Raw genomic sequence first — 13,402 nt, forward strand, 5'->3', positions numbered from 1 at the left:
TTTTCCCCCGTAACCCTTTCTTCATCTCTCTCTCACTCACTCACTCACTCACTCACTCACTCACTCACTCACTCACTCACTCTCTCACTCACTCACTCACTCACTCACTCACTCACTCTCTCACTCACTCACTCACTCACTCACACACAACTCAGGCTACAAAACTCCATGAGAGTTATTCTCATTATGAAGGCGACAAAATGTAACCTCATCTCCACATGGGCCATTGGATACCCTGCTATTTTTGGGAGGAGCCAATCCTTATGACAACTCATTCTCAGCTCGTCCAAAGGCAAAAGTAAGTAGCCATCGGCCTGTTTCACCTCAATAAAACCAGACCACGGTGCACAGCAGACTCCTGTCCTCTGTCTGGCGAAGGTAAGGGCTCCCGTTTTTCATTTGTTATTGTTGTTATAGCTTTTATTATAATATTATGTATTACTTGATTATCATATATATTACTAATAGAGAGAGATTTTATATACTGTAACACTGCATCAGCTCATGGAATTTTATGACCAACTATGTTTAATCATTTGTTTGTAAGTGAAAAATCAAGCTTGTGGTCACCTATTTGGAATTAACTTAAATCCTAGTGTTTTTTAAGCATGTCTTTGCGCTTGTGTGTTTAGGAATGATGTGTTTCATCAGACCGTTGACATTCATATATTTCAGTGTACAGCTCCAACCAGCACGTTTTATGCAACATGCATAAAACATCTAACTCATAAGCACCAGAGAGGAGGCATCAGAGACTGACTTCATCCCCCAGATCCTCCCTGACCTCCGCCGACAGCGATGTCGTCCTCAGGCCGCTACATGCTCTACCACGGGCTCCTACTGCCGACAGTGGTACACACGGAGCAGAGCCTGAGCTACGCCCGGGATTTCTCTGTCCAAGACACGGACGTGTTTGCGGTAACGTACCCCAAGTCAGGTATGTGTCTAATAAAGACTGCTTTCATCATAAGTGACCCTACTCACAGCCCCCTCAGTTCTTGACGAGTCACTGTTAAAAGAGTTGTTCGATCTTACAGCTCGTCGTTCATTTGATTCAGTTGGTGTAATTCACAGTGAGCGAGGAAGGACTTCTGATGAGCGATGAATGAGAGTCAGAAGAGTTGGGTCGGTTGGGTCAGGGGAGGAAAATGAGTTGCAGTCAGGGTTAGAGGAAGCAACTGAGACAACTGAGATGTTTAAAACAATACAAATAACAGCAAGACCAATAAAAACAGAATAAACAGCAGACAACACAATAAAAACAATAAAACAGTGAGAAAATATGGTGTGTCAAACTGAGCAATACTTCGGATCAATAATATGCCATTAAAATAAAAAATAAAAATATTGTTATCATTATTATTATTATAATTATTATTATTATTATTATAATTATTATTATTATTGTTAATAATAATAATAATAATAATAATAATAATAATAATAATAATAATAATAATAATAAGATAAAAGAAGACAAGCTAATTTTTTATAGACAGTTTGACATTTGGAATGTATGCTTCACAAAAACTAAGCCATCTTAACAAAGTCAAATAAAGTCATTATTGACCTTCATGTTCTTTTTTTTCCTTCTTTTTTGTTTAACTTTGGTAATGTCAGTCACCATAGTGTTTTTGGTGTTCCTGAAGGGGCCACCTGTAAGAAGTTGTTAGTGGATGGTGGAAATATCTGTCGTTAAGTGGGTCATTTTGTATTTTACCAGCTAGTCGTGCACGACAGACATTGCAATAGTTACTGTAACATCCAGGTTAGGGTTCACTGCATAATTTGTCACTTCTAGCGTGACATTGATGCGGCAGTTCTATTTATCCTTGAGTTGGAATCAAAGACAACTTTGGAAATTGTGGTCTTCAGCGTCAGTGTTGAAACCTTCCTGACTTCCCCCACACTCGTTGCACACATGCTTGTTTGTCAAACTAGTGGATGCTATTCTGCCCACTATTTCTTACTGTTCCTCTTCCGGGAGTTTCGCGTCACTTTTAATATTTGTAACTTCTACGTCTAATCTTGGTAGAATGATCATGTTCTTCCTACCTGTGAGATACACAGTCACCCTGATGTTGGATCGTCAGCATCTTCATTGTGTATGATTTAATTTGGTCTTCCCAAAATCTGAACTTCATTACTATCATCATGTCACCGACGTAGCACTCCAGTAATTCCTTGTTTTCTCCACAAACATTGACTATTTTGGTTGCCAACCCCATCTTGATGACTTTATCATGTATTTATCCAACCTGATAACATCATTGATAGTTCTATTGTTGTTCACAAACAAATGTTGCTGTAATTTAGGTTAAGCACTTCATTGAAAGCGGTGTTAAACCACAATATCTGCCGAGTATATGAATACACAATTTGACCGACGACTTAGTGGTGCGGGGGCTGCAACACAAGTTGTAAGCCAAAAACCTACGTACATACCATAAGAACAATGTAAATAATAATAACTTGTTATTTTTTTAATTATTCACTTATTCATTACACTTATCATTAGACAACTCATTTTTAAATTGTTTCTGTGATTTTTAGTCATTGTATTGTCATATTGAAAGGACACATTAATTGCAACATAGAACATAATATATACAACAGTATATACACAATATACAACAGAAACAGTAATATACAGCGTTAACAGTAATAAGCTCACCTTTTTGTAATTACAACTAATATACAGACTTACGTAAGCTATTGTTCACTATTCTCAAATGTACTGGTGCTTTGTCTTTCACATATTTGGCGAATCTGTAATGCATCTCTGGTGAAAACACTACAATGTGAAATGAATCAGATGAAGTTTGGATGCACAAGTTGAATACTCATGTAGCCCAATTTTTGTTTCTTGCGCGTGGATCGACAACTACATACCACAATCCCTGCTTGATAACTGTACATGTATTACCAGAAATCCTTAACAAGCATGCGTCATTATTTAACAGTGATTTCTTAATTGCTCTATCAATTGCCATAAATATTTTATACAACACAGTAATAGTGATCTACACCAATGCAGCCAGTAAACATTATTTGGATATTTTAATGTTGTGCTAAACATTGTTTTTATTATTGCAATATAATCTCTCCCTGCAACATTATATTTTATTCTACCAGACTTTTTCATATCCTAATAAAGATGAGTTACTTTAATAAAAACATTGTCTAGGTCATTTTGTGTCCATGTGCAAACATTCTTGATCTTGTTTTTAAGTACTGCTGTTAAATTGACAGCGGCACGCTGCTTATTTCTGGAGTCTCCAAACTGTGAATCATCTATGAGCCCCTGTGAGCCTCTTAATACAGATACTTATGGGGAAACAACATTTATATTTAAAGGCTTCCTATGTACATTATCGTTTTTCATAGATATCATTTCAATATTTGTATTTTTTTTTTCCTGAGTTTTTTTTTTTTAATTTCTTTTTCATAGCTGTTTTCACAGTTTTTTTCTGTAATATTTTATTTTAGAAGCTCGTGACTGACCTCTAAGGCTGAATGTTTAGACAATTGCTTTGTTGCTTTATTGCCTTAGACTTCTGGCTATTTTTCGTCATCTGGAACCGTAATAGACACAAACTTTGCAATTATTTTCATATTATTTTAAACAGTCATAATAAATACATGTGATTTAACAATCATGATTTCAAAAAATGTTAGTTTTAGTTAGCACTATATGGAATTTCTTCTAACAATCTATTGGAAAAAAATAGTTAAATAGATTACTTTCCTATATTGTAATACACACAACATTTATTGATCATTAACATTAATTTGGAATTTGAACTTTTATGGAAGGGCTCGTCACGATTTAATGCCTTCTCCCTTTTCGTCACATTTTGCTGTGGAAGCTGCATGTACATGAAGTTACTTTAAAACAACTGGACTACTCTTTTTTTGCCTTTAAACCAAACCTTGTCATTGTTATCATTTACCTTGTTTGTGTAAATAGAGCTCTAGTCACAGTTGACGTTTGGTCCCGTGTGGGGCAATAATGTTGTATTTTGAGATACTTATGAAGCAAAGCGCAGTTACGTAATTTTAATGGTGACGCCCTTCTGTGGATTCAATTTCCAAATGGTTATGGTTCCATGTATCCGAAAAGTGTTGGCGTCTTTCTGTGACTAAATACAATTTCATGGGTTTTAGTTTTCCGTCACCTTCCTAGTAAATGAATGCGTCACTCATTCCCACAGTTGAGGTGGACTTGACTCAACGTGGTCACGATTTTCTGTGGATTAATGTTTTTTTGTGTCCAAGTTTTTCAACGCGATTGCATGAAACCGGAAAACGGTTGATGTATTTTTACATGATTATTTACAATTTTCAGGATACAATTTTTCCAATTCGTTCCGAGGATATGAACTCATCTTGCACTCCCTCGATTTTCTTTCTTACTGCTTCCGCGAGTCCAGCAAAGTAAGGAGAACCACAATACAATGTCTTCATTTACAAATAGACCAAATAGATAAAATATCAATCGAGCATCCCCACACACATCTACCTAAACTACCTAACATCTATATAAACACACATATACGCCTAGTTTGAAACCTTTAACCACTACAGAACGATGGAGTCTACACCACGCACTGTGCACAATGTGAATGAACATTCAGAACCAGAACCTGCACATTCATAGCAAATTAGATGATGATGTCACAAAGCGTTTTACGTTTTCAAAAGTTGGTGTGTTGGTGAAGCATGAAAATTTGGTCAGATTTAGTCAGTTTTTTCCCTATTTTCTGCTCTGTAGGTGGATCGATTTGGATGAAACTTGAACAAGGACATGTCCGTGACTTCCTGGTTCTAACAACACCTCAATTGTGTCCGTAGCTCTAGCGGTCATCCTGTTCCCTAGCCCGAAAAATTCAGAGAATGATAAAAATCGGAACAATTGCAATAAATAATAATATATTATATATAACTTATAATAATAATAATAATATTATTAATAAAAAATAAATAACACTGATTAAATACCAATAAAATACCTGAAAAATGAAAGAAAATGCAGATAAACGAACCTCCCAGTCTTTTGGTCCTGGTTTGGTTGTGGTTCACCTCAATCCTTTTAATTATCAATAATTGCACCAGAGGAGCCAGGACCACCTCTGCCTACAAGCTACAACGAAAGCTATAAGGCGTGAACCTCCCTCCGAGATTTCAAATTTTCCCACCCTGCCGCACGGTGGGCCCCCCACCCCTCACGCAGCACCCGGTGGGACGGAGAATATTTTTCTCTTCCTCTGGGTGTGATTGTCTCTGAAATCCACCTGCAACATGGCAAGCGACAAGTCATTCCTTTACCGAGGACTGCTGTTGTCTCACAAGGCTCACACACTTGATAGTTTAACGTTTGCACAGAATGACAATTTTTACAACCATGACGTTGGGTTACCCGTCCAAAGTCATGCAAGCACGAACGTTGTTTGTTTGTAGAATTGTATCAGCCCTGATAGAGCAAATGTTTTTTATTTTCACTAAATGCAGTGTCAAAAATATACAGGAATCAATTGTTTCTGTTCTTCTGTTTAAGAGTGAGAAAAGTGTCTCTATGTGTGTATGTGATGGTTCCTCAGCCTTGCTAGAGATAGAACTAATTCAATAATAATAATAATAACGATAATAATAATAATAATAATAATAATAATAATAATAATAATAATAATAATAATAATAATAATAATAAAAAATATAGCTGCAGGCAGCAATACATGGGGTCCAGTTTATCCATTTAAGGTACGTGTTCTCATATGTCACAATTTATGCCACATTAGATCGATCAGTTCTAAATAACAGTTCTTAAATAGCTGAGCTACAGTCCTAATATTGTCTGTAAAGTGGAAGAATTTGCAAGAGGAATTGTTTTATTAAACAGTTGTCCAAAACAGCTGGACAAAATAATCAAACAAATATCACAGTATTTATACAGATCACACGTCAAATAATGACTTTATCTTATTAAAATGTCAATCTTAAGGGAAACAAATGAATGAAAATGGACAACTTGTATGAAATTGTCAGAGTAAGCAGTGTTTATAAACATTGTGCTATATGTAGTTGATTAACTAAAAAAAACTATGTTTTGGAACTGAATTTTGATAACGACAGCTGGACAGTTCTGATGTATTTGTATTACTCACCTTCACTTTCCTTTTTATACCATTTTGTCCAGCTAAGTGGTTTTTTTTTAGCTGTAATTTATCATGTTTTTGGCTTTTCTTGTATTATTTTCTTCAGGTCGACCCTCTTCTTTTTTTTGTCCTTTGAATTAGGGCGTGACTTCACAACAGTCCAAAGTAGCGTAATGTAGTATCTTCTTTGATTGTCCTGTTACTGTTGTAGTTATTCTTTCTGATGTCTTAAATTTGGTCAATTGTGAAAGGAGTCTCTTCTTTTTTATGGACATGGCCAAGTTCTGTTTCTTCCATTGTACCTCAAATGTCACTTCAGTATTTCTCTGTTTATACTGTTGTGTAATCTTGTATTTTACATGTTCATTTGTTATTCTTTTTGGTCGTCCGTTGTTGTCTTTCTGAAGTGTGTCATCAAGAATAATTCTTGAACAGGATAATTCATGTCATTTCTGTATTTGTGTTTCTTCTCTTGTATAATCATCCGTATTTTATGTCCCTTTTGTTGTTCTTTCTGGCGGGTGATTGGATTATTTTGTGTATGAGTAGTTAATAGAGAATAGTGAATAGTTATGTGACCTTGAGGACTGGATTAATGGCTTCTTTGTTTTCTTAGACTTTCGGCTATTTTTCGGCATCTGGAACAATAATAAAAAAACAAACTTTGTAATTACTTTTCATAAAGATAATAATAAATACATTTTATTTTAAAAGTATAATGAATACATTATGTTATTATCACCACTTTAATGTAATTTTTCTGTTAATAATGTACAATTGGAGAATTCAGTTGAATAGATTACTTGTCTATATTGTAATGCAGACAATATTTATGGAACTTTAACATTAATTTGTCATAAAAATAATTATGGAAGAACTTGTCAATACCTAACACTTTCTGTCGTTTCATTCAAATCTGCTGTGTTCAGCTGTAGTAAACTGTTTATACATGACGTTTCTTTAAAACAACCATTTATGTTTACTTCAATCCATTGTTATAACTTTCCTTGTGGTGTGTAAGTACATCTGGAGTCTCAGTGACGGAAAGGGACTTTGTGTCTCGTGGATGTCAGTGATGACGTATTTACGCATGTTTATGTGTTTACGGAGATTTACAATCACAATCGAACTAACGTCATTTTGTTGTTGACATTTTTACTTTTAAAACATTTTCAATAAATTATGTTTCCATGAAATATGAAAAACTTTGTGGTATTGCTGTGAGTAATTATTATTGCACAGCGGCTCCGATGGTTCAGCCAGAGGCACCACCCTCCGCAGAGCTCTCCTGTCCTGAGCGGTGCTGTTTCCAAACCAGGCGGAGGTGTTGCCTGTCAGGGTGCTCTCAACAGCTCCAGAGTAGGAGGATTAGGCAGCTGAAGAAATTCAGCTGCCTAATCCTGCTACTGCTAAGATGATAAAGGCGCTGTCTTGCCTTCCTCACCAGAGTGTCAATGTGAGTTGTCCATTTCAGATCCTCCGTAATGTGAACTCCCAGGTATTTGCATACCCTGTCCACAGTAAACCCATTAATCCATAGTAGCGTATACGTCCTCGGTTGTGGTGCCCTCCTAAAGCCAAGTAAATGCATAGTTTGTAATCTCTAACCACTACAGAGCGACAGAGCCTACACCACACACTGGACACGGTCCAATGGACATTCTGAATCACAACTTGACATTTATAGTAAATACTATGATGATGTCATAAAGTATCTTACTGTAAATCACATCTCATTGATTTTGTTAATGAATAGTGCCATGGCAGTCAAGCAGGACCAGCTGAATATTTGGGGTCAAAGTTGTTCGGTTTTTCACTTATATCTGCTCCGTATGTGGATCGATTTGGATGAAACTTAAACCAGAGATGCTTGTGAGATACCGGTTTGAACGACACCTTAACCGTGTTGGTAGCTTATTATTATTGTGTTCCAGATAGTTTTAGCCGGATTGGACATAATTTGGCGTTAAATGCATTTGCCGCCATCTGTGATATCGATCAAATTTGGTCGGTTTTTCACTCACTCACTTTTTTTTGTGCTTTTTATGTGGATCGCTTTGGATGAAACTTCAACCAGCTCAAACAAGACGTCAACTGTTGTTTCAGAAATTAAAGTGTCACTTTAATCTGCAGTTTGTCAATCGGATGGTCTTAAATAAAGAGGCGGACAGACGCTGGTTTTTACTTGTACAAGGGTCGGGTCAGAGATGTGCTCTTGTGCAGCTCTCTGAGTCAAACAGTTTATTTTAAGGGAGTCAGAGAATATATGGTAAGTTTGGCGTCACAGATTTATAGGTATTCCAGATAAGGTCTCGACACGGTCTTCTTGCTCTTGCAGCTGCATCGGTGGGAAGAGGCCAAAAAGACTATACTCCCACTTATACGGTTTGGAAAACCATGGGAAAATAAGAAGTATGTGACTGAGGACATATGAGGTTGTGTACTTCATTATGTGTGTGCATATATATTTATGTGATTACATAGATTTAAATATATTGTTACACCGTGTTCGTAGCTTCTGCCGTTGTTTTCCCGATAGTTTTAGATTTCAAAATTCAGAGAATTTTCGGAAACTATGGGCTGGACCTCTAATAATAATAATAATAATAATAATAATTATAATAATAATAATGATAATAATAATAATAATAATAATAATAATAATAATAATTTTGAGTTTTAATTAAGTGAAATATACTTTAAAGTCAGAATTTCTAAGACTTGCTAGGAATGCAAAAGTTTTGAAAATGCCATATGATGCACCAGCTTCCTATTCACTAATCAGTCATTAGAGAAACCCCTACCAAATTTTGAGAAAGAATCAATAAAAAAGTTACAATAATGAATAAAAACAAAACAATTTGATTGTATAAAATGCAGCAAATAAAGTCAAGTGGAATGGTAATGAAAGCGGCGTAATGTAGTTGAAAGCCTAATATAATGCGCATTGATGTCAGTCTGGGTCTGGGAGTTTTCCAGTGTAACTTGGTGTTCTGTTCCTCAGGCACCACCTGGATGCAGGAGATCCTCCCGCTGGTGCTGAATGGGGGGGATCTGACCCCAGTCCTAACCATCCCAAACTGGGACCGGGTTCCTTGGCTGGGGACGATCAAGATGGCGCGGGTGTCGGAGCACCTGCCGTCTCCACGGGCACTGGTCTCGCACCTTCCCTACCACCTCCTGCCCCGGTCCTTCCACTCCTCCAAAGCCAAGGTGGGGCGGATAGAAGGTTGAGCTCTCAACATTAAAACACAACTTCCCAAAGAACGTGGTCTTTGGGGAAGACCATTTATTCATGTGTTTCCCGTCCTGAAGGTGATCTACGTGACACGGAACCCCAAGGATGTCATGGTGTCATCCTTCCACTTCCACAAGATGGCCAGTTTTCTGGACGACCCCGGAACCTTCCAGGAGTTCATGGACAAGTTTCTGGCGGGCGAAGGTCAGCCTTCAAACCACATCACATTCTATTCCACTAGTTGAGTGTAGCAGAAGAACCAATTGCATTTTTTCACAATTTGGTCTTACTGCGGTGTCTGCAGTGATGTTTGGAAAGTGGACGGAGCACTTGAAGAGCTGGAGACACCATGAGTTGGGAGACAGAATACTCTACATCACGTATGAAGAAATGGTCCAGGTAATATGGTTCAAGTCTATTGATGTTGAATGATTAATCTGCGATTTATCCAAGTATTGGTAAAAGGCCAGATTGAAAAGTGAGGCCAAAGGTGTTGTGATGCTCTCTAGTGGCTGGTTTCAGAACAACACTTAACCAGCTCCATTCTATCTCCACTGATCAACCACAACATTAAAACCACCACTTATAACCACTAATATTGTGTAGATCCCCCTTGTGCCGCCAAAACACTCTGCCCGTTGGGGCATGGACTTCACAAGACCTCTGAAGGTGTCCTGTGGTATCTGGCACCAAGACGTTAGCAGCAGATCCTTTAAATCCTGTAAGTTGTGAGGTGGGGCCCCCATGGATCGGCTTGTTGTTCCAGCACATCCCACAGATTCTCGATCAGATCAGACTGTAGCCCCTGACTATCCACATGATGTAGAAGAAAATGTGATCATCAGATCAGGCCACTTTTTGCAGGTTTTACCATTGTCCAGTTCTGACGATCACGTGCCTATTGCAGGTGCTTTCGGTGGTGGACAGGGGTCAGCATGGGCACTCTGATCGGTCTGTGGCTTCGCAGCCCCATATGCAGCAAACTGCGATGCACTGTGTGTTCTGACACCTTTCTATCATAGCAGCATCAACTATTTCAGTATTTTGTGCGACAGTAGCTCTTCTGTGGGATCAGACCAGACGAGCAGGACTTCGCTCCCCACGCGCATCAATGAGCCCATAGGCACCCATGACCCTGTCGCCGGTTCACCGGTTGTCCTTCCTTGGACCACTTTTGGTAGTTACTATTTTTCCTGCTTCCAAATGATCAACTTCAAGAACTGACTGTTCACTTGCTGCCTAATATATCCCACCTCTTGACAGGTGCCATTGGAACGACATGATAAATGTTATTCACTTAGACTGTCAGTGGTTTTAATGTTGTGGCTGATCGGTGTAGATTCTATCATAAATGATTCATAAATTAAGGGATTTTGGGCCAAACTGAAGTTAAAACCAAAAGTCCAATAACTGTTCCCTCTAACTTCCTTCACGCTTCATCTCTAACTTATCTTAAGTTATTGAAATTTTCAGAGAGCAATTTTGGGAAGTGTTTGGTGTTACTGTCGGTGTATTCTGTGCATAATGGTTTCAATAGGTTTTTCAATAGGGAATTATGTTGGGGATCTTGTTGATATTATCTTTTTTTATTTTAATTTTTTTTAAGTCCCAATGTGTCATTGTGAGCGCTGTCCATCATGTAGGTCTGAATCTGGAGTACTTTTGGTTCCCACGGGGTCTCCATAAAAATGGAGTTCAGGATGGATGATTTTGGTTAAAATGTACGTTCTTTCATGCATTGAATGGGTTGCAGACACTTTTTCTGTAACTTGTTCAAATGAAAAGTAGTAATGTTCAAAGATCAGTGTTTAACTGATTAACCAATTAACCAATTCACCAGTCTTAGTAACTTTTGGAACCTCTAGATTTCCACGGCTATATACGTATGGTGACCAGACATCCTGGTTTGTCCGGCATTGTCCCGGTTTCGAGCTGTGTTTCCCGAGTCCCGACAGATATCTGTAAAACACTAAAATATCCGGATTTTCAACATTCACGACTGAATTGTCCCATCGGCAACTCTTCTGTGCGTCCCCGTGCTTCGTTACATTATTGAACGAAACAACAAAAAAGGCAAAGTGCATAATACTTCTTCACAGCCCTGCATCTTTTTGTGAATTGTCCCTCTGGTCAAAGGAGCTTTTCCTGCTTCACAGCCCCTTATTCCTGTGGCTTCTGCTATTCTATTTCGCAGGATTTGCGCGGAGCTCTGAGGCGATTGTCGTCGTTCCTGGGCAGTAATCTCAGCGAAGAAGTCATTGAGAGGATAGCGGAGCATTGTTGCTTTAAAAACATGAAAACCAACTGCATGTCCAACCACTCGCTGGTCCCTCAGGATCTCATGGACCTTGACAAGTCTCCGTTCCTCAGGAAAGGTAAAGAAATCTCTGAGGCCACCAGGACCTTCTACAAGTTATTTAGTCTCAGATTTAAGTGTCACCTTGGGTCTTTAATTAAGACTCTTTGTGTGTGTGTGTGTGTGTGTGTGTGCGTGCGTGCGTGCGTGCGTGCGTGCGTGCGTGCGTGCGTGCGTTCGTTCGTATGTGTGTGTGTGTGTGTGTGTAAGGTGTGGTGGGGGACTGGAAGAACCACTTCAGCCCGGAGCAGGAAGCCAGGTTCTCGGCCGTTATCGATGCAGAGATGGAGGGAGAGGCCTGCTCCTTCCCCTGAGACCTACACTGACCAAACAGCTGCGAGGAGAGAGAAGGACCCCAAATGCAGAATAAAGAGAAATGAGAATATGTGACAAGAGTTTGTAAAGATACAATAATTTATCTAGAAATCAAATCTAAAGCCTCCTTCACACCATATCCGTAATCGCGTCCGACAGTTAGATACCCTCTAGTGGATGGACTGTGTCTGAGTTTCACATCCAAAATATGTTGGCTGGACATTTGGAGACCTCACTTACTGTATACAAAAAGTGATTTATTGACAGTGAATATGTTGCCATCTAAGGATAATATTAATAACGTCATTATTTTATATACATGGCTTATTTACTTGGTTTTAAGTCCAGTTCCATCAAAATAAACGGACTTCCAGGTTTGTTCTTGGCGTTTGTCGGATTTGGTGTGAAGCCGGCTTTAACCTTTATTTCAGCCATCACTAACATTACACTTATGCATTGGACAATATGGAAAATATTTGTAAATGGTCAAATCCGAAAAAAAGAGTCTAATGAAAAAAAGAAGTCGATTCTGCAATAAGCAGACCTTTCAAGCCCTCATCACCAATAGGAGACAAATTAGATTTTACTATAATTTTTTCATAATTGTTTGTTATGACCCCAAAATTCCTTTGGAGGACATACATTGCTGCAGTGGACTACTGTGTGTGTGTGTGTGTGTGTGTGTGTGTGTGTGTGTGTGATAGCAGACAGCACAGTGCCTGCAGCGAGGACATCCACCTCGCTGCCTTGTGCCCACTGGGTCTGCCTTTGGGTGCCCACAGGATGCCTGCTTTCTTTGATGCCCTCCTAACACACACATACACCTGCGTGTACGCACGCACGCACACACACACTCACACGCACGCACACACACACACACACACGCACGCACACACACACACACACACACACACACGCACACACACACACACACACACACACACACGCACACACACACACACACACACACACACACACACATAAAAAATATCCTGTTATAAAGAGGCCCCTGATATAAGACTAGTTTTCAAGTAAAACTCCCTTTAATATTTAAGACCTTCTACAGTATGAGAATACATGTATACTAGTTTTCCCATCAACACTCATTTAGTGAACACTGTGTGATGTGTGATAAACTGCATGAAATTAAAATTTGATGGTATGTTATCACTGAAACAGAATAAATTATAACACCGTGCACTGGTGCAGTCTTTCTAAAATCCCATTTATTCTATTTGTGAACCCCCATGTACGATGCATTCTTCATGTCAAGCCCACGGCCTCCCAGGGGCACTAGAGGCCGCCCTTCCCTCATCCACTGCTCCTCCTTCCGGCAAA

At 38.8% G+C, this 13,402-nt stretch overlaps 1 protein-coding gene across 1 annotated transcript; it reads left to right on the plus strand.

Annotated features, from left to right (window-relative positions):
* Positions 1-312: 312 nt before the first annotated feature.
* On the plus strand, positions 313-12,063 carry LOC307233509 (sulfotransferase 2B1-like; the record flags this gene model as incomplete). The annotated part of the gene is made up of 7 exons (XM_080004845.1): positions 313-378; positions 676-937; positions 9,160-9,368; positions 9,471-9,597; positions 9,698-9,792; positions 11,588-11,768; positions 11,960-12,063. Exons 2-7 carry the CDS (start codon positions 799-801, stop codon positions 12,061-12,063), a joined length of 855 nt encoding a protein of 284 aa, XP_079860971.1. The 5' UTR covers positions 313-378; positions 676-798.
* Between the last annotated feature and the right edge of the window lie 1,339 nt (positions 12,064-13,402).

Source organism: Zeus faber, assembly GCF_960531495.2.
Source record: "Zeus faber genome assembly, chromosome: 8".
Taxonomy (NCBI): domain Eukaryota; kingdom Metazoa; phylum Chordata; class Actinopteri; order Zeiformes; family Zeidae; genus Zeus; species Zeus faber.